Raw genomic sequence first — 21,403 nt, 5'->3', positions numbered from 1 at the left:
CACATCCTCTGGACTCACTGTCCATCCCTCCTGCCCTCAGTCTTTTCTGCTCAGGGGATGCTGTCAGGGAAGAAAACAGGTCAACTGGAGGGAAAACTCATAGTACGAGGTTACTGACCTACTATACTCACCAGTTTAAAACAAACCAGGGCACTTTGACAAGGTTGGTGCCTTAAAAGAACTTAGCTAAAATGTCAAGGCACTGTTTTTGTTGTTTTTTTTTTAACTGCAAAAGAATACACATAGTAGATACCCATGAGTCCCACTCCAGAAGATGGAGTGGAGGGAGGCACAGGAAGAAGGCGAAGAGTGGTTCAGGGAGGGGTGGGGCTTAGAGACTGGGTAAGGTTCTTTGCACACATTACTTGGTAGTAACAATGCTGAGCATTTATTGGTCACTTTTTTTAGGCTGCAACAAAATTCCCCCATGGAAAATGTCTGAAGCAATTGTCAAGCATCTAGTTTTAAAGCGGAGGACAATGCTTAATGCATCCCATTTTGTGCAGTATCAGCCCAACCATTCTCCATTCACCATAGCCTTTGCGATATGTGTTATCTACGATTTTACCTCACCCTCCTCCTCAGCATAATATTCATTTATCCATAATGTCTTCTTCATTTATCCATTAATATCACCTTTTATGACAGTGCTAACCTATGGAGATACAAAAGTGAAGAACATAGTCCCACCCTTAACAGTTTGGCTTCACAAGCATTTATTGAGTGCTTTCCACATATTAACAACTGCAAACTGCTAGCATATACATATGTATCTGGGTATCAGGGAAAGCTTTCAGAGGATGCCAGAGTTAAGTCTTAAGGAACTAGTAGGAGTCTCCTTGATGAGGAGGTGGGAGGGGAAGAGCATATCCAGGCATAATTCCAGAGTATGTGGGGGAGGCAGGAGCTGGAGAGATAGAAGCCAGAACATAACAGGCTTGTATACCAAGCTACAGAGACTGGATTTTATTATGGAGCAGATGGACAACCACCGGCAGATCTTAAGAAGAGGACCAACATGGACAGATGTTTTCTTGTTGTTAGGCTCACCCAAAGGTGGAGCGGAGACTGGACTGGATGGAAGCCAGGGCTTGAATGCAGACAAACTAGTTAGGAAGCTACTGCTATAATCTTGGTGAGAAATGATGAGAACATAAACTATGTCAGAGGCAGAGAAGATGAAGAGCAGAGGACCTGTCTGAGAAATAGTCTATAAATAGAAATGAAAGGACTTGAATATTGGACTCGTGGAGGTAAAATCCAGAATATAAGATTCCACCCAGCATCCTTCTTCTGGCTTAGGCAATTTGGCTAGTGGTACTGTTGCGCGTGGCAGGGCACAAAGAAGCATACTGATTTTTTTTTCCCCTTTAATGGAGGCTGGGGAAGATGATGAGTTCAATTTTAAATGCTGAATTTGAGACCTGTGGGGCATCCAAGCAGAGGGGTGTATGAATCAGTAAGCTAACTAGACCCTGCGCTTTTTTGCCTCAAGAAATTTACAAGACTACTCCAGAAGCATGTGTACCTACCTGGGCAATTTCATTTCGAAGGGGTCAGGGCATACCATTTTGAAAAAAATGACATTTTTCATGTTAAAAAAAAAAACCGCTGAAAATGCAGACGCTGAGTTAGTAACAAAATGTTATGCTACTAGCTGCCAAACTGACACTACAGACCAATGTATTTTGTCTAACAAGCTAAATGCAGGGTTCAATCGGTTTGCACCTCACACTACTTGAAAATAGCGGCGTACCTGGTGTTAAGATCTAGGAATTCCTTTTAGAACAGGTTTGAAGAGCAAGAACTGAGAAATGCGCCCTCCAGTGGCAGTGGAATGAGGGGGCTCTACTACCCTTTTTACCACTAAACAAAGCCCTGTAAAGAAATGCAATTGGCGAGGATCAGAAGGCCACACGGCTCGTACTGCTAAAACACAAAACCAAACGAACCCTCCCAGGGGCCGGGACCCCTTACCTGTCACGTCGGCCGAAGTAAAATTTCACTTTCGACTCAACAAAATACGACCCCAGATTCGATAGCTTGCAGTAAGTCCCCCTCGGCGACAACTAAACACCCGCAAGCCAAAACACGTACACTACTGGTGTCCTCTCCAGCCGGCAGGGCCGGGCTTCTACCACGTGGGTGGTTGGGGCCAGCAGTAGCGACCCGAGAAGGGCGGGAGTAGGAGGCGTGTCCCTGCCGAGGGAGGTGGGACCTGCGCAGTGGGCGGGGCTTGGGCGGATCCGAGCTACCGGCCTCCTTTCTCCTACTTTTCCCCTTTGCCTTCGCCCTTGGAGCTGCCACGTAATGCCACGTCCCCGCGCATGCGCATCTTGACTGGTGGCGGCGGCTGTTTCCGGGCTTAGCGGGGGCTGGAGCGGCCGCCGAGTAGGAGGCGGTGGTGGCAGCGGCCACAGAGTGCAGAGTGCGGGCTTGGGGGCCAGGCCCTGCCGAGGGCAGGGAAAGTTACCTTTTCTTTCCCGAAGGTGCCGATAGAGCCGGTGGCTGAGCGACAAGATGAATTTCCTCCGCGGGGTGATGGGGGGTCAGAGTGCCGGACCCCAGCACACAGAAGCCGAGACGGTGAGAGGAGCGCGACGGGTCCGGGACTTGGGAAGGGTTCGGGCAGGAACGGGACGGAGGACTCGGGGGCCTGGAGGTGACTTCCCGCGCGCCACTGTGGGCCGGGGGTCCACATGCCGCCTCTCCCTTTGCTTCCCTTTCTCTCCTGAAACCCCCGAGTTATTCCCTTACGCCCCAGCGCAGCCCCCACCGCGGCGTTTCGGCCCGGCTGACAGCAGCCGCGCCCCGAAGCTCTGCAGGCCTGGCGTGAAGGGTGGTCCTCGTGTGATGCCGCCCCGTCAGGGCTCGATCCTGGGCACAGGGGGCCGACTTGTCTTGTACACCCCTCGGGGCCGTGGGCCCTTGACTCCTTTCCCCGGACCGAGAGGAACCTGAAGTCCTGCTTCCTCCAGCGCAGCCTGGAATGGGGCATGGGGGAAAACTGCAAGAAGGTTTAAAACCCAGCTGTTGACGAGAGCAAGTGGCTAAGAATAAAACGATAGTTTGGGGGCACAAAGCCACCTGCTCCTGTCCCTTCAACTGGAGGAAGGTCGTTCTGCCAGGTGTTATTAGTTCAGACCTCGTTTTTCGGGTTCCTTCAACTATATGCCATTTGGGAAATACTCGATTGGACGTACAGGGATGTTTCGCGCTCAAACCGCTTTGGGACACATCCCCCGGCTTTCCCTTACACTCTCCCCATTCAGAAGTCTGAACCCTTGGTAGCACGATTTGCAGCGTCACTTTACAGAATTGTTAGCCACTGAAAACAGTATTTGCTAGTTGGTTAAGTTTAGGGTCAGCTTACTTTGAAGTTTGGTTGGTGTTATTAGAAGAGAGTGTGTGTGACACTTTTAAAATAAACTATGTGAGGGTAATTTTAGATCTGCAGAAAAGTGACAAAGGATGACATTTTAAAGGTAAACTTTGGATAGTATTCATGAACATAACTGGAATATCTGTGAACGTAGGTCCTATGTTCTGTGTTACTGGGATCTTGAAGGATAATAATAGCTTTGATTTGTCAAGCTCTTACCTTGAGGTAGAGGCTTACCTTGAGGCTGAGCTCTTTATAGTCCATATTCTCCTTCACTCTAACCACGCTGCAAGATAGATGATAGTATTTTCGCTTTACAAATGAAGAAATGAGGTTTAGAGAGGTAAAGTAACTTGACCAAGGTCACACGGCTGGTAGTAGTAGAGCCAGGATTCAACCATGGTTTGCGTTAGTTCCTAGCCTAGGTTTTCTTGCTGATGCCCATATTTTATTTTTTTTATTTTTTTAAGTTTATTTATTTTGAGAGAGAGAAAGAGCATGAGCAGGGGAGGAGCAGAGAGAGAAAGGGAGAGAGAATCCCAAGCAGGCTGTGAGGTGTCAGTACAGAGCTGGGTGTTGGGCTTGATCTCACCAACAGTGAGATCATGACCTGAGCCCAAATCAAGAGTCCAAGGCTTAACCAGCTGAGCCACCCAGGTGCCCATCCATATTTTAATACTTTCTTGGGAATTTTGGAAATTTATGTAATATTATTGAAATCAACCTCATAGATCTGGATTAGAGCTGTTTGAAGCAGAAGTTGAAAGCTAGTGAGTCTGGTTTTTTTTTTTTTTTTTTTTTTTCATTTGAAAATCAGGAGATTTTGTACAATATTAGTGTCCACACACACATCCCTGATTTTGGCTTCTTTGTCTGCTCGCATGGCTACAAGGTCCCCAGGCTGCCCCGTTTATAAGACCATGCTCCCTCCAGATTACCAGAGTCACAGCCTACCTGTTGAGCTTTTGTTCATTTATTTTATGTCTGACATGTTTTGTTTGAGGCACCAAGTATGGCTTATTAGAGCTTGCTTCGGCATCAGAGCTTGATTTGAATCCTTGCCTTCCACCCCTAATTTTATTGGACCAGGCAAGAATTGGAGGATACCCTGTGTAACGGAAGGGAACCACCTGCCTGCTCTTATTGGTGTAAATGAGGATTAAATGAAATAGGAAATAGAGCCTGGCACTTAGTATAGTTTTTATTGCATGTTTTTTTTTAACATTTATTTATTATTGAGAGACAGAGAGAGACAGAGCATGAGTGGGGGGAGGGGCAGAGAGAGAGAGGGAGACACAGAATCCGAAGCAGGCTCCAGGCTCTGAGCTGTCAGCACAGAGCCCGACTCGGGACTTGAACTCATGAACTGTGAGATCATGACCTGAACCGAAGTTGGACGCTTAACCGACTGAGCCACCCAGGTGGCCCAATTGCATGTTTTTTTTTTTAGAGGAAGACTGTTTTTTCTTTTTCTTTTTCTTTTTTTTTAATAGTTGGTCTTGTCACAATGACTTCTGTAGAAAAGGTGGTGTACAATTGAGTATAGAATTTTAAAGCTGGAAGGCCCTTTGCAGATCATCCAGCTTAAACACCCTCATTTTACAAGTTAGGAAACTGAAGCACAGAGCATTAAAGCAAGTTGTACAGTATGAGACTAGAACTCTGATCTTGCCAGTGAATGGAACAATATAATTTTTACATCATGATTTCAAATGAAGCTTGAGTATCACTTGTGTATGTTGTTTATGTAAACTGAAAGGAAAGTGAGAGCCCTTGTTCTTGCCTAACTTTGAGTATGCATACTCAAAATTGGAAAAGTAATTTATCTTATGAAGAGAATTAATAGCTTATTCCAAGTTACACAGTGAATAAAATTTGTTTACCATCTCATTCAACAGATAAAGGGGGTCATGGGTCACTAGTTTTGAAGGTGTTTGTAGGGGCTCCTGGGTGGCTTAGTCTGTTAAGCGTCCGACTTTGGCTCAGGTCATGAGCTCGTGGTTTGTGGGTTCAAGCCCTGTGTCCGGCTCTATGCTGACAGCTCAGAGCCTGGAGCCTGCTTCAGGTTCTGTCTCCCTCTCTCTCCTCTCCTGCTCATGCTCTCTCAAAAATAATAAATGTTAAAAAAATTAAAAAAAAAACGTATTTGTAGAGCATCATAGAGTGAGTGGTACAATATTAAATATTTTAATTGGCGATTTGATCTGCCCTGGATATTTGAGTTGCCAGAGTTGGGAACCTCTAACTTCTACATAATTGTTTAATATTTTGTAATTTTTTCCATTTCTCTAAAATTAAGTTGTTTTCATTGTGGTTTTCCATCTTTTGTGCTTTTCTCCTCTTTTTCCCAGCAGAAAACCTCTTTTCTTTGTCTCAAGTCTACCTGTCCTTTATTTTAATTAATTTTATTATCTTGTTTTTTTATATTTTTTAATTTATTTTTAAAGAAGATTTAAACAGATTTTAATCTCTGCACCCAACGTGGGGCTCAGACTTACAACCCTGAGATCAAGAGTTGGATGCTCTACCAACTGAGCCAGTTAGACACCCCTAAAGTCTACCTGTCCTTTAAATCCACCCCTTTTCCCCCACCAAGCTGCAAATAATCTCTTTCCCCTCTCAACAATCTTCATATTTTAACTAGATTGTGCATTTCTTATGCTTTCTACCTTTCCCTACCATTTGTATATGTTTCACTCTTCTGGACTCTTAAAAATCTTTCGGGCAGAGTTCATACGTATTTTAATCTTTGTTTTTTCATAGTAGTAGATACTCAGTAAGTATTTGTTAAATGAATGAATTATAGTGTTATATGAAAGAAATCCCAGATCTATAATCATAGCAGCTTATGAAATGCTAGGTGGTAAAACAATACTTTTTAAAGACTGCTGGAATCAAAGTTCTGGAATGATTGATGTTCATTTTGTCAAACTTTTTACTTAAGGGATTTTTCAAATTTACTGTGCCTTTAGTGCTTTCCTGCTTTCTCTTAACTGAATTTAAATATCTTCTAAATGTGTTAGAGTTACATTATTGATTTAAAAAATTTTTTTTAAGGTTTGTTTATTTATTTTGAGAGAGAGAGAAAGTACAAGCAGGGGAAGGCCAGAGAAAGAGGGAGACAGAGAATCCCAAGCAGGCTCCCCACTGACAGCGTGGAGCCGAATGCCGGGCTGGAACTCACACCTGATCTGAGACCAAGAGCCGGATGCTTAACCAACTGAGCCACCCAGGCACCCCATATTATTGATTTTTTTTAAGATTTTATTTTTAGGTAATCTCTACACCCTACATGGGGCTTAAACTTACAACCCCAAGATCAAAAGTCGCATGCTTTATGACTGAGCCAGCCCAATGCCCCATTACTGATTTATAATACCTAATTCTTCATCCTCTCAGTTAAGAGTAACTTTTTTTTTTAAATAATCCCCAAGATATTATCCCAACTTTTCAAAGGGACTTTTTAAAAAAAATTTATTTATTTATTTATTTGGACAGAGGTGGGGGAAGGGACAGAGAGAGAAGGAGGGAGATTATCCCAAGCAGGCTCTGCTGTCAGCACAGAGCCCGATTGCAAGGCTCCATCTCACAGACTGAGATCATGAACTGAGCTGAAATCAAGAGCCCATAGCCCAACCCACTGAGCCACCCAAGTGCCCCAAGAGTAACTTTTGATTGGTGTTAAGATGCTTTCTAGAGACATAGTGTTGTATCATAGGATAGTCAATAATTCTATAAAATTCTAAAAAATATTTTAAGTGTAGAATTTCATCCACATTAAACCTTTCATATTTTAGAGTCAAATACTTTTAAATTTGATTTCTCTTTTTTTTTTTTTTTTTACTTTAGAGACAGGCACTGATTTCTGGTGATTGAAGCCTCCTCAGTCTTGACATACTTTGCAGGGTACAAATAAACACTAATTATAGTAAAAGTCCTACTTATTTTTTTTTGAATGCTAACACATTTAATTTTCCATCTACTTTTCATGTAATAGCTTTTTTTGTTTTAAAGCTAGTTTCTTGAAAATCCCAAGAGAAATATTAACTGCATTTGATGATAAATCATAGGGGATTGTCTTTTCTCAAGTTGTATCCCAAGGCATAAAGGTTGCTTAAGTCCAGAAGAAGTATGTGGAATTACTGTACTGGTAAAGTCATCTCTTTTTGTTTTTAATGTTTATTTATTTTGAGGGATGGGGGGAGGGTCAGAGACACAGGGAGAGAGAGAGAGAGAATCCCAAGCCAGGCTTCATGCTGTCAGCCTGAGCCTGACACAGGGTTTGATCTCACCAACTATGAGATCATGACCTGAGCCGGAATCAAGAGTTGTGTGCTCAACTGACTGAACCACCTATGTGCCCCAGGTCATCTCCTTTTAGATCAGATGTTGATCAGCTGGCTTAAAAAGCAAAAGGGCTAACAATATAGAGACAGCTGTAGTTTCTTGTAATAAAAATTGTTGTTAAGGAATGTGTGTTTAAATTTAGACATAGTTTTGGTTTGGTCAAACATGTTTTATACCGCGTTACTATAAATGTATAGTCTAAAACTCCTGTTTGGGTTCAAGTTTCATATTAATAACGAAGTCAGTGTCATCACTGATACGTGTTTTCTCTCTTGGTTCTCTTGCAATAACAATGTCAAAGAAAACCATAATAATGATTTGTGTTTTGATCACTTCTATCCAACCAAAGATGTCTCATATTCTTTTTAAGTAGTGTCTGTTGAAAACTATATGGATTTTTTTAAAGGTTATTATGTAGATTATTAAGGGAAATTAAAAAGAAAAACTAGAATTGTTTAAATATTACACACCCTACCAGTAGCAAGGTATGTTTCAAAAAACATGAGTAGATGTACTTAAATTTGTTATCAAGAAGTATGTTGGGTGATGATCAGAAACAAAACAAAAAGCCTAATATTGATGCAAGGTTTATTAATAAGCAGTTTTCAAATATATTCAACATGTAGATGTAAAGTAAGTTGTGTTTATGAATTTTATTAGACCAGATCCTTTTTTCCTCTGGAAACCTTATAGATCTGAGTGTTCTGAAGAACATACTTTGGGAAAACTTGTCCTAGAGGATATATTTTTAAAAAGAATACTGCATTTTAAGGGGTGCCTAGGTGGTTCAGTCGGTTAAGTATCTGACTTCGGCTCAGGTCATGATCTCACGGTTCATGGGTTCGAGCCCTGCGTTGGACTGTGTGCTGACAGCTCAGAGCCTGGAGCCTGCTTCAGATTCTGTCTCCCTCCCTCTCTGCCCCTCCCCCACTCACACTCTGTCCCTCTCTCTGAAAAGTAAACATTAACCAAAAAAAAATTTTTTAAGTCTTTTACTATTGTCAGTTTTATGCAGCTCATGAAGTGTTGCCAATTTAAATACCTAAAAGATTGGGGTGCTTGGGTAGCGTAGTCAGTTAAAGCATCGGACTTTGGCTCAGGTCATGATCTCGTGTTTCATGGGTTCGAGCCCCACGTTGGCTCTGCTGACAGCTGAGAACCTGTATCCTGCTTCAGATTCTGTGTCTCCCTCTCTCTCTCTGCCCCTTCCCGGCTCATGCTATCTCTCTCTCTTTCTCTCTCAAAAATAAACAGACATTAATAAATAAATAAAAGATAAAATAAGTCCTGGTGCTTTGTGGTTTGAGAACTAATTGTAATCACTCTTGAATCTGATTATCGTTTAGGAGAGAATTTAAAATTTTCTTATGTAAATTTGCTGATAGCAAATACCATTTTGCTTTCTTTATGTATTCACATTTTATTTATACTGCATGGGTTTTTTTTTTGTCTGTTGTGGATATCCTAGAAAAGGCCTGCTTATATTTTTATACCTCAGGCAGAAATGCTATAAACATTTTTGTATAAAAAATTACCTTTAATTTGAAAGCTGGTGGTGTTAAGACTTTGAGATGCTAACATTTGTGATAGGTTAATTGGTAGACAAGTTTCATAATGATGCCTTGCTTGGAAAAAATGTTCTTTTGGAAAGTATTGTTCTTTTCTTAGAGAAAACATGGAGAATAAATGAAGCAGTATATTAGCTTGGCTGACTTACTGGTAATTGTAATGGAAATTGATTGTATTAGATTCATTGGATTTATTTGCGAAGAGACTGGTGTTTGACTTTGTAATGTTCCTACATCTTTTTTTAGATCATAATAATTTAGGTCATCTGAAGATAGGACTGACCTTTGCTTTTTTTTTTTTTTTTTTTTCCTTCGTAAAACCTCTTAGTTGTAGAGTTCAATTTAAAATAAATTTCTGGTTCTTGGGGCACTTGGGTGGCTCAGTTGGTTGGGCATCCAACTTCGGCTCAGGTCATGATCTCATGGTTTGTGAGTTCGAGCCCTGCATCGGGCTCTGTGCTGACAGCTCAGAGCCTGAAGCCTGCTTCGGATTCTGTGTCTCCTCCTGCTCTCTCTGTCCCTCCCCTGCTTACACTCTTTCACTCTTTCTCCCTCTTTCTCTCTCCAGAAATAAATAAACAATAAAAAATATTTAAAATAAATTTCTGGTTCTTTTTTGTTCTGAAACACTAATTTTTTTTAATTTTTAAAATTCTTTATTTTTGAGAGAGAGAGAGACACAGAGTGTGAGAGGGGGAGGGTCAGAGAGAGGGAGACACAGAATCGGAAGCAGGCTCCAGGCTCTGAGCTGTCAGCACAGAGCCCAACACTGGGCTTGAACTTGTGAACCACAAGATCATGACCTGAGCTGAAGTAGGACGCTTAACCAGCTGAGCCAGCCAGGCACCCCGAAACACTAGTATTTTTTGTTTGTTTGTTTGATTAAAACACTGTAAATGAATTGATTATTGGTTAACATGAATTATTTTAGTCCTGCAGTAAATAGTCACGGTTAGGGAAGTTCTCTCCAGGGAAGCTATAACTACGTTTTAAACTTCTTGGAGGCAGTTATATGATCAAATAAGTTGGTATTAGATGTTTGATAAATATTTATTGAATAACTGGTTGAATGAGATTTTTTATTTTATTATTATTATTTTTTTTAATGTTTATTTTTGAGAGAGAGAGAGCACAAGCTGGGGATGGGCAGAAAGAGAGGGGGACAGAGGATCCGAAGGGGGCTCCGCACTGACAGCAGCGAGCCTGATGCGCAGCCGGAACCACAGCCAGAACCATGAGATCATGACCTGAGGCAAAGTCAGACACTTAACTGACTGAGCTATCTGTGCTTCCCTGAATTAGATTTTTTAAATTGGCATTCCTGTCCTTCATATTTGTATGTCAGTTAAATAGTTACTGAATACTAAAAAAATATATGGGTTTCTACTAGGAATTGTCAGAAAATACTGCAAACTGCATTAGGGCAGTGTCTTTAAATTGTACTTTCAGCATGCTGGGTTTTTTTTTTTTAAGTTTATTTATTTTGAGAGAGAGCATACTACACACCATTGTGCACAAGTCGGGGAGGGGCAGAGAGAGAGAGAGGGAGAGAGAATCCTAATCAGGCTTGAGCTATCAGTACAGAGCCCAACAGGGGGCTCCATCTCGTGAAATGTGAGATCATGACCTGAGCTGAAATCAGGAGTCAGATGCTTATCCGTCTGAGCCATCCAGGCACCCCAGCATGCTAGTTTTATGCCACTTGCCTTTTTCCCCTTTTACTTTTCAGTGGCTTTTCATTTTCACGTTTCTCATCTCACTTTCTTCTTTCCTAGTCACTCCCATCACATTGCTGCTTTTTTGGTCTCCTTTGTTTATCTCTGAATATAAGTAAATGGCACTATTGGTTAGCAAAGTAAACAAATATTAAATTCAGATTATTAGGTTATCATTCTGATTATGCTCAATTTACCAATTGTTAGTGGGATTATTTGCCCTTTTCAGTTTTGTCTTGGTAAGTGGAATTGTGAATCTCAGTTGACAATTACTAAAAATGATGAAGAGTTCTGATACATAATCACCTGCTTGAGTTACATTATCTTACGCATACTCTCTTTTTCATTAGCTTTTTAATTTTTTATTACACAAAATGGCAAACAATACTAGTAAAGTTTAAGGCCTGCTTGACTACCATCTCCAATTTCGTACTCTTTCCAGAAATAACCATGATTCTTAATGTGATATAAATCCTTCCAGAGTTTTATGAATAGTTATACATTTATACAATATAAAATTATATATTGTATGATCATATTTATCCTTTTTTTCATGAATGATATACCATTTATAGTGTTTTGCAGCTTACATTTTTAATTGGTTGATAGGTCTTAGAGATCTTTGCATGTTAAAACATAAAGCTACTTTATTAGAATTATTTAAAATACCAGATTTCCAGTTACTTTGTTAACTACACTATACTGAGGCTATAAAAGCATCTTGATAACAGGATACATGCCCATTTATTTTGAGAGAGAGAGAGAGAGAGAAAGGGAGAGTGCATGCAAGCAGGGACGGGACAGAGAGAGGGAGAGAGAATCTCAATCAAGCTCTGTGCTGTCAGTGCAAAGCCTGACTTGGGGCTCCGTCTCGCGAGCCATGAGATCATGACCTGAGCAAAGCCAAGAGTCAGATGCTTAACCAATTGAGCCACCCAGGTGCCAGGATACATGTCTAGTTCATCACTGTATTTATCGCTCAGAGCACCTAATACTTAGCATAATATAAATTGAAGAACTATTGTCTTTTGAGTTTTTCCTTATTACCCCTTTCCGGTCTTTCTAAATAAAACTAACTCTGGGTTAAATTTTATCCAATATACATCCAATATGTGTATATATATATATGTATATACATGTATATGTATGTGTATATATATGTATATACATGTATATGTATGTATATATATGTATATATGTATATATGTATATATGTACATATACATATGTAAACATATATATACATATATGTGTACATATACATATGTGTATACGTACATATATATATATACATGTATATATATATATATTTTTTTTTTAGAACTGTTTTTTGTTAATATATAGTATTCTGTTGTTTAATACAAGAGTCACAAACTCAAATCCCAATAGTGTCAGTTGGGTAACATCACTGTTCATTCCAGCAGGTCAGGTTAAAGGAGAGCAGAGGTCTGGCTGAAACTGGAGCCTGTGTATCCTGACTTGAGAGCATAGATAGTGCTCAACCCCAGCCAGTTGGTGCCTCCAGAAATGCAGGCTCAGAGAGCCAATTTAATGTAATGGTTAAGCACTCAAACTGCTTCACTTTGAATCCTGTCCAACTCCTTACTAGTTTTCTGAACTTGGATTTACCCACCGTACGTCAGTTTCCTCATCTCTAAAGTGTGGATAATAATAGTGCCTGTTGTATAGCGTTTTTATGTAGATTAAATGAATTTTAAATACATAGATCTTTAGCAAAGACTGGCACATACTAAATGCTGTACATTGCCATATAATAACAATTCTGAGATGCACATTAGCATGCAAACATCTCTGAAATCACCTTGCATCATGTAATTATAATTGGCAATATTTCTCTTTGCTTGGTGTTACATTAAAAAATGGTGGATCTTGTGGCCCAGTTGCTAGAATATGCAACTCTTGATCTGGGGGGTCATGAGTTTGAGCCCCACATTGAGCATAGAGATTACTTTCAAAAATGGTGGATCTTATAATTGATGGCTTCTTAGATTGTGTGAAATACAGTATTAGCTATCATTAGCCATCAGGCTGATTTTCCTCCAGAAAAGGTGGAAATATGGATTTCTATATAAAATCTTTCAATTTTTAGATACTAGCTTAAAACTTACCTTAAATACTGTGTAGGCCAAATAGATCTTTCAGATAGTATACAAAACAAATGTGTTATTACTTACTATGAAAGGTTAAGTATTTTTAACTTACTCTTTTATTTTTATTTTTTTCAATGTTTATTTTTGAGAGAGAAAGACATAGAGTGCGAGCAGGAGAGGGGCAGAGAGAGAGGGAAATACAGAATCTGAAGCAGGCTCTAGGCTCTGAGCGGTCAGCACAGAGCCTGACGCAGGGCTCGAACTCACAAACAGTAAGCTCAGGACTCGAGCCAAAGTCAGACGCTTAACCAACCTGAGTCACCCAGGCGCCCTGAGTATTTTTAACTTATTCTAAGTGTTGAGTATTAAGTAGCCTTAGAGTTTATCCTTTATTCTTCCATCTTGCAGATGATGAACCTGACTTAGATTATATTTAAGGTACAGTCAATCCTTGTTATTCATCTATTCCATATTTGCAAATTCATCTATGCTAAGATTTCTTTGTAACTCCAATATCAGTACATCTAGTCCTTGCAGGTTGTTTGTGGACATGTGCAGGGTAGTGAAAAATTTGAGTCACCTGATCTGTGTGTCCCCAGTTGAGGTCAAACAAGGAGATACTCTGCCTTCTTGTTTCAACTCTCATATTAAACCAGTGTCCTTTTCACAGCCTATTTAGTGTCATGTTTTTTGCATTTTTGTGCTTCTTGCTGGTGATTTTGCTGTTAAAAATGACCCCACATGTAGTGCTAAAGTGCTGTCTAGTGTTCCTAAAGCACAAAAAGGCTGTGGTGTTTTCACAGAGAAAATATGTGTGTTATAAAAGCTTCCTTCAGGCATGAGTAATAGTGCCGGTGACTGTGAGTTAAGTGTTAATGAATCAAGGACATGTATTGAAAAAGATATCTTTAAAGAAATACACATAAAACAAGGTTATGTATTGGATTGATTGGGGAAAATGTGACCACAGGCTCACAGGAACCTAGCACTGTATTTCTCTTAGATGCAAAGGTTCAGTATCTGCTAATTCATTGTCTGTGGTCACTTACAGAACATAACTGCTGCGGCTAACAAGAATCAACTGTATTCAGAAAGTAGATAAACAGTGAGTCAGTCAGGTGCTATGTTAGAGCACATAAGAGAATAAAAGCAAGGTCTAATAAATTCTGGAAATTCCTTCAAATTTTTCTGGTTAGTTATTGAAGCAATAGTGAAAACATGCTTATTGTAAATAATTCATATCACTATGTAGTCTAAAATTTCCCCTTTCTTCTTCCTGTCACAATCTCATTTCCCATTGCCAAGGGTAATTGCTAATGAAGTTTGGCATACATCCTTCCAGAATATTTTCTTTGCAGTTACCAATATGTTTATGATACAAATGAGGTTTTTTTTTTTTTTTTTTTTTTATAAGAGTGGCATATGGGGTACCTGGTGACTCAGTTAAGCATCTGGCTCTTGACTTCAACTCAGGTCATGATCTCATGGTTCGTGAGTTCGAACCCTGCATTAGGCTTGTGCTGACAGTGCAGAGCCTGCTTGGGATTCTCTCTCTCCCTCTCTCTCTTCCCCTCCATTGTCATAGCTTTCTTTCTCAAAATAAATAAACCAAAAAAAAAAAAAAAAAAAAAAAAAGAGTGGCAGAGTTAATTAAAAATTTAATAGTAGATGAGGCACCTGGGTGGCTTAGTTGGTTGAGCATCCAACTTTGAGTCAGGTCATGATCTCATGGTTCGTGAGTTTGAGCCCCACATCAGGCTCATTGCTGTCAGCACAGAACCCATTTTGGATCCCCTTTACCCCCCTTCCCTCTGCCCCTCCGCCACTTGCACTCTCTCAGAAATAAACATTAAAAATATATATATTAGAAAATTTAATAGTAAACATAGATTCCCATAGAGTTTAAAAAATATTTACAGGGGCGCCTGGGTGGCTCACTCAGTTAAGCGGCCGACTTCAGCTCAGGTCATGATCTCACAGTTCATGAGTTCGAGCCTTGTGTTGGGCTCTGTGCTGACAGCTCAGAGCCTGGAGCCTGCTTCTGATTCTGTGTCTCCCTCTCTCTCTGTTCCTCCCCCGTTCACAGTCTGTCTCTCTCTCAAAAATAAATTAAGATGAAAAAAAAGTAAAAAATAAATAAAATAAAAAATATTTACAAATTTCTTTGTTTCAGGCAAATAGGCTGAAGTATCTTCTTTTGTTGTTACCAGTTTTCCATTCTGTAACCTTACATGTCTTGTCTGTATTTATATTTCTCTTTATTCAGGCAGTGAAATTCTGGGAAGGTTACTTGTTTCAAGGGTACAGAATGGTTGTCTGAAATGTGCTTTATAGTCTACTGAGATAATGACTGTTTTGGTAAAAAGTCTAGGTATAAACATTTCTGACTTTTTAACAAAGTAGACTTGATTACCTTCTTCTGTATTAGATCAATAATGGCAGCAAAATGTTAATTAAGGAGAAAATGGTGTTAAAATATGTGGGATTTAAACCTTTCACTCCCTTTCCAACTCTCCCATCATGTTGATGAGAGTGTTGAAGATTCAGACAAGAGTTTGTGACTTTAAATACCCAGTATAATTATGAATTTTGCTTTAAAATTTTTTTAGATTTATTTATTTTGAGACAGAGACAGAGAGAGAGATCGCAATGTTGGGGCAGAGAGAGAGAGAGAGAGAGAGAGAGAGAGAGAGAAAATCCCAAGCAGGCTCTGCACTGTCTGCACTGAGCCTGACGTGGGGTTTGAACTCACGTACTGTGAGATCATGGCCTGAGCTGAAACCAAGAGTTGGACGCTCAACCAACTGAGCCACCCAGGCACCCCTTACGACTTTTGCTTTAAACAAGTTGGCTTCCTTGTTTGGTTTCTGAGATAGTGAGTGAGTTGCTAGTAACAAAGTCTCTCACCTCAGGATCCCATTTGGGACACTGAATACATTTATCCTTTAAAACACTGCCTTTTTCTTTATGGTAATATGCTCATTCACTCCGCTTCCCTACTTTTCCACCTGCTTTGTTGTTGTTACTCATTACCCACACTTCTGGCTATATCCAAACCAGTGCTTAACTTGGGGCCCTCTGACCAACTAGGCTATGTAAAGTCGTACTCTCCACCTAATCACTATCTCATTTCCCTAATTATTCCCCTTGTCATACTTATCACTTTCTCTCTTTATCTTAATTATTTTTAATTTGTGGTCTCCTTGCCATTATCATTTCATTAGAATAGGTACCTTGTACAGTGGCTCACTGCTATTCCCCCAGAATAAAATTTTGCAGTGCTTTGCAAAATGTTAAGCACTTTACTAATATTTCTCTAACTGTCTGTGGTGAAAGACCAGTTGCTTTAGTTTTATTTTTTTAATTTCCAATTAATCACAGACCAACACCTCTATAAAATACAATAAAAATGAGTTGCTGGGAAGATGGAGTGAGAGTACACATAGACACACTCGTGTGCGTAAAAATGTTAAGCCCTATTTTTTTTTATATAGCCGTACAGTTATCCAGTTGTAGAAGTTTCTAAATGTGTGATCCCAGTTTCAGAACTTACCTTGTCACAGACCACTGCTTTCTGGTTGCACTGATCACAGCCCCCATGGGGGTAGCAGCACTCTGATATTTGTTGAATGAATGGATGAACCACCACTTAGGATTATGGTACTGAATTCTTCAGATATATTGCTCCTTTGACCTTTATCCTTGCCAAAACCCAGAGTGTTTGCTGAGATATAGAAGAATGATTGCTGGTTCATGATTTCAAACTTCAACTAGCTTTATTTATTTATTTATTTATTTATTTATTTATGTATTTATTTATTTATTTACTTATTTAAAAAATTTTTTTAACTTTTTGTTTTGTTTTGTTTTTTTGAGACAGAGAGAGACAGAGCATGAATGGGGGAGGGTCAGAGAGAGAGGGAGACACAGAATTGGAAGCAGGCTCCAGGCTCTGAGCCATCAGCCCAGAGCCCGACGCGGGGCTCGAACTCACGGACTGCGAGATCGTGACCTGAGCTGAAGTCGGCCACTTAACCGACTGAGCCACCCAGGCGCCCCAGACTTCAGCTAGCTTTAATCACTGCTGCTTTTTTGATTTTTTAATTGTATCTTTTAAAAAACAATATTTGACCATATGTTTGTTTAAGGAAAAGCTGTAGAAGTTGAATCCCAAACAGTGGTTGTCCCAGACATTTTATTCTTCAGAGCCCCCAGCCTCTTAAATTCAGTTCTTTCAATTATTCTTTTGCCTTGTTTATCCCTTCAGCCCTTGGCCCATTACCACCACCCTAATACATTTTTTTCTTAACCTTATTCCTTGTCTATTATAATGAGCTGACATATTTTTTTTTCTCTCTCTCTTTTTCCACTCCAGTTTGTCCTTATCTCAGCCAGGTTAATTCTGAAAGAGTGAGTATATTAATTTTTGTAGTTTTTCTGAAGTACTTATACGGTACTGATTTTTTTTTTTTTAACTTGGTAGCTGCTACCTTCCCCCCCCCCCCCCCCCCCGCATAGCTTCTGATTATAGCTTTCCCAAAGTAAAGAGTAAAGCTCAAACTCCCTTAGAACAAGGGACAACCCTGGCCGACCAGTTAAGTCAAAGGCTTCTCAGGGTCCTTTAGTGAGCTATAGTGCAAGTAAAACCTATTCATAGAAACTGTATTTCAGTCTCCCCCTATAAAGTCCTGCAGTCCATGTAGTTTGCAACAGTAACTCAGATTCACATTTTTCTGCATAGGATGCAATATAAGCTATGAGAGGGTGGGCTTTGGAGTGAGACATCTACAGTTTGGGTAGAAAGAATCTGGACTGTGCCACCAAACTGCCAGTGTATTTTGAGATGTATTGTTTTGTTTCTGAGCCTTAGTTTCTTCTGTAAAATAAATACTAAGAATGCATGGGCCAGAATATAGTCACTGTCTATGCCTGGATGCAAGGAAGACTTAGAAAGTAGTCTATGTAGATAGACATCTATGTGCCCAGCTAAAACACAGAGGATTCTAACAACTGAAAGGAGGAAATGGAAAGTGAGGCAGTTATGCTGCATTGAATTGGTTTTTCAAGTAAGGAATAAATGGCATAATGGTCTGTGAGATCTACAATTTCTGAATATAACTTAAACATTCTTGTGCTACAAAATTTTTGCTTCGTAACTATCAACTGAAAAATATAGACAGTGTTTGGCCTAAAACATGGCTAAATCTTTTTAAGGTTTGGAACACATATATTTTCCTTTCATTTGGTTTCAGTGGTCGGTAAAGAGTAGCAATGTAGCACTTTATTATAGAGAGATCACTTATTCAGAAACTTCAACCATCTGGAATATTATCAGGAGGTAATAGGCTTTCCTATAGCAAAAGTGGAAGTTGCAAGGTCCGTGTACTCAATCTTGATCTTAAGCCTGAATGATTTTTTGTTATAGAAAAATTGTATTTGGGCACCTGAGTGGCTTGATCGGTTAAGGTGTCCGACTTCGACTCAGGTCATGATCTCCTGGTTGGTGGGTTCGAGCCCCTCATCAGGCTCTGTGCTGGCAGCTCAGAGCCTGCAGCTTGCTTTGGATTCTTTGTCTCCCCCTCTTTCTGCCCCCCCCCATTGGCTCTCTGTCTCTCTCAAAAATAAATAAACATATAAAAAAATTTTTAAGAAAAATTGTACTAGTATCTAACTTAATTATCAAATTTCTCAGTTGCAAATTAAAATCTGCAAAATTGAATGGTCTGTTAAAAACATATATGATGGAAGTGACAGCCAAAAGCCTGATAGGATAGAAGAATACAAAAAAAGTCATAAGCTTGGTAACAATAAAGTTTGTTAATAATATTTATTGAATATTTGTAGGTGCCAGGTACTAGGCAAAACCTTTTATGTTCATTACTTTATTTAAAACCTAAGATGGGGGCGCCTGGGTGGTGCAGTCGGTTAAGCGTCCGACTTCAGCCAGGTCACGATCTCGCAGTCTGTGAGTTCGAGCCCCGCGTCGGGCTCTGGGCTGATGGCTCGGAGCCTGGAGCCTGTTTCCGATTCTGTGTCTCCCTCTCTCTCTGCCCCTCCCCCGTTCATGCTCTGTCTCTCTCTGTCCCAAAAATAAATAAACGTTGAAAAAAAAAATTTAAAACCTAAGATGTTGGTCTTACGTATATCTTGGAGAGGACTTAGGTTTAAAAGCTAAGAAAGCTTATAATTATGTGTGTTGTTTAAGAAGACAGAGAAGCTGGTAATTAATTTTAGATTACTATCAGAAAAAGCTAAAATGAAAAGACCAGTTTGGTCCCTGACAGAAGGTATCGGAAATAACTCAGTCTAATGCTTCTAAATAAGTTGTTCTTATATTCACGTTGATTCTCATTGGCTTGCACTATGGTTGACTGCTTTGAGTTCATCTTTAAGTTGCTAGAGAGAAAGTTCTGATTAAAATCCCCAATTTGGAAGAATATGTACTTGCTGTAAAAATCCAGGTTTAATCAGTCAGAAGCATGCTTATATTGTTAAAAATAGTCTTGATAGAGGGGCGCCTGGGTGGCTCAGTCGGTTAAGTGTCTGACTTCATCTCAGGTCATGATCTCACAGTTCGTGAGTTTGAGCCCTGTGTTGGGCTCTGAGCTGACAGCTCGGAGCCTGGAGCCTACTTCAGACTGTGTCTCCCTCTCTGTCTCTCTCTGCCCCTCCCCTGCTCACACTCTGTCTCTCTTTCTCTCAAAAATAAACAAACATTAAAAAAAAATAGTCTTGATAGATTATTTACCCAAACTCAAGAAAGAATGGATTTTATTTCTATAAGTATAATAGTGATTAATTTTAATATTTGAAAAGGTACATTTTTCAACTAAAAATAGTAAGTTGCTCATTAATCAGTTTATTGAAGCAGATACTTTGAACTTACTAGAAAAGAAATATGTTTTTAGCTAACATTTTAATCTTATATATTCTTATTTTTCCCGTGTTATTTTAGATCAGCCATCATTCCCAGAGATACAAATTATTGTAAAAGGGGAAATTTTCTAATTTTAGAAAGTCTCCTTTGGTGTATTATTTTACTAGAACAAGTATGTGTGTGTGTGTGTGTGTGTGTGTGTGTGTGTGTGAGAGAGAGAGAGAGAGAGAGAGAGAGAGAGATGAAAATTACGTTTTTTGGTTCATAGATGTATACAATTTAAAAACTCAAATTAGACCAATTTTGGGGGGTGTTTTTATTATACAATGGGGACAGGACCCATGGGCAGAAAGAACTGCCTAGACCAATTTTACTGTGAATATGAAATGCTCTTTTATACATTAAATATGTGCAAACAATTACAAGGAAATAATTTTCAGTGCCTGAAATTCCTTCATATTGTCTGATGAACTACTTATCCTTTTTTTTTTTGTAATGTTTATTTGGGGGATGGAGGGGCAAGTGGGGGAGGGGCACAGAGAGAGGGAGACACAGAATCCACAGCAGGCTCCAGGCCATCAGTGCAGAGCCTGTCATGGGGCCTGACCCCATGAACCTCAAGATCATGACCTGAGCTGAAGTCAGATGTTCAACCAACTGAGCCACGCAGGCACCCCTGAACTACTTACTTATCCTTTAATTCTTGACTCAAGAATGGCATCCTTAATTATACCATTCTTTTTTTTTCTATTAAAATTTTTATTTTATTTAATTTTTTTAATTTACGTCCAAGGTAGTTAGCATACTAACTACACTGTACTGAGGCTATAAAAGCATCTTGATAACAGGATACATGTCCATTTATTTTGAGAGAGAGAAAGGGAGAGCGCATGCAAGCAGGGATGGGACAGAGAGAGGTAGAGAGAATCTCAATCAAGCTCTGTGCTGTCAGTGCAAAGCCTGACTTGGGGCTCCATCTCGCAAGCCGTGAGATCATGACCTGAGCAAAGCCAAGAGTCAGATGCTTAACCAATTGAGCCACCCAGGCGCCTCTAAGGGGTAGATTCCTTAGTGCCCCTTACCCATTTAGCCTATCTCCCCTCCCACAACCCCTCTAGTAACCCTCAGTTTGTTCTCCATATTTATGAGTCTCTTCTGTTTTGTCCCCCTCCCTGTTTTTATATTATTTTCATTTCCCTTCCCTTATGTTCATCTGTTTTGTCTCTTAAAGTCCTCATATGAGTGAAGTCATATGATTTTTGTCTTTCTCTGACTGACTAATTTCACTTAGCATAATACCCTCCAGTTCCATCCACGTAGTTGCAACAGGCAAGATTTCATTCTTTTTGATTGGAGTAATTGGAGTAATACTCCATTGTATATGTATACACCACATCTTCTTT

The 21,403-nt window shown here is 39.7% G+C and overlaps 1 protein-coding gene across 2 annotated transcripts in view; it reads left to right on the top strand.

The window, feature by feature from the left end:
• The first annotated feature begins 2,341 nt into the window (after nucleotides 1-2,341).
• USO1 (USO1 vesicle transport factor) overlaps nucleotides 2,342-21,403 on the top strand; it is a 95,432-nt gene continuing 76,370 nt past the window's right edge. For both annotated transcript variants that reach the window (XM_047855858.1, XM_047855857.1), the window contains exon 1: nucleotides 2,342-2,586. In XM_047855858.1, coding sequence (XP_047711814.1) covers nucleotides 2,521-2,586 — 66 coding nt within the window. In that variant the 5' untranslated portion in view covers nucleotides 2,342-2,520. The remainder of the gene's footprint in view (nucleotides 2,587-21,403) is intronic.

The sequence above is a fragment of the Prionailurus viverrinus genome, chromosome B1 (assembly GCF_022837055.1).
Source record: "Prionailurus viverrinus isolate Anna chromosome B1, UM_Priviv_1.0, whole genome shotgun sequence".
In the NCBI taxonomy this organism is placed as follows: domain Eukaryota; kingdom Metazoa; phylum Chordata; class Mammalia; order Carnivora; family Felidae; genus Prionailurus; species Prionailurus viverrinus.
Note: the sequence above shows the minus strand (reverse complement) of the source record. Positions and strands in the feature narration are given on the sequence as shown.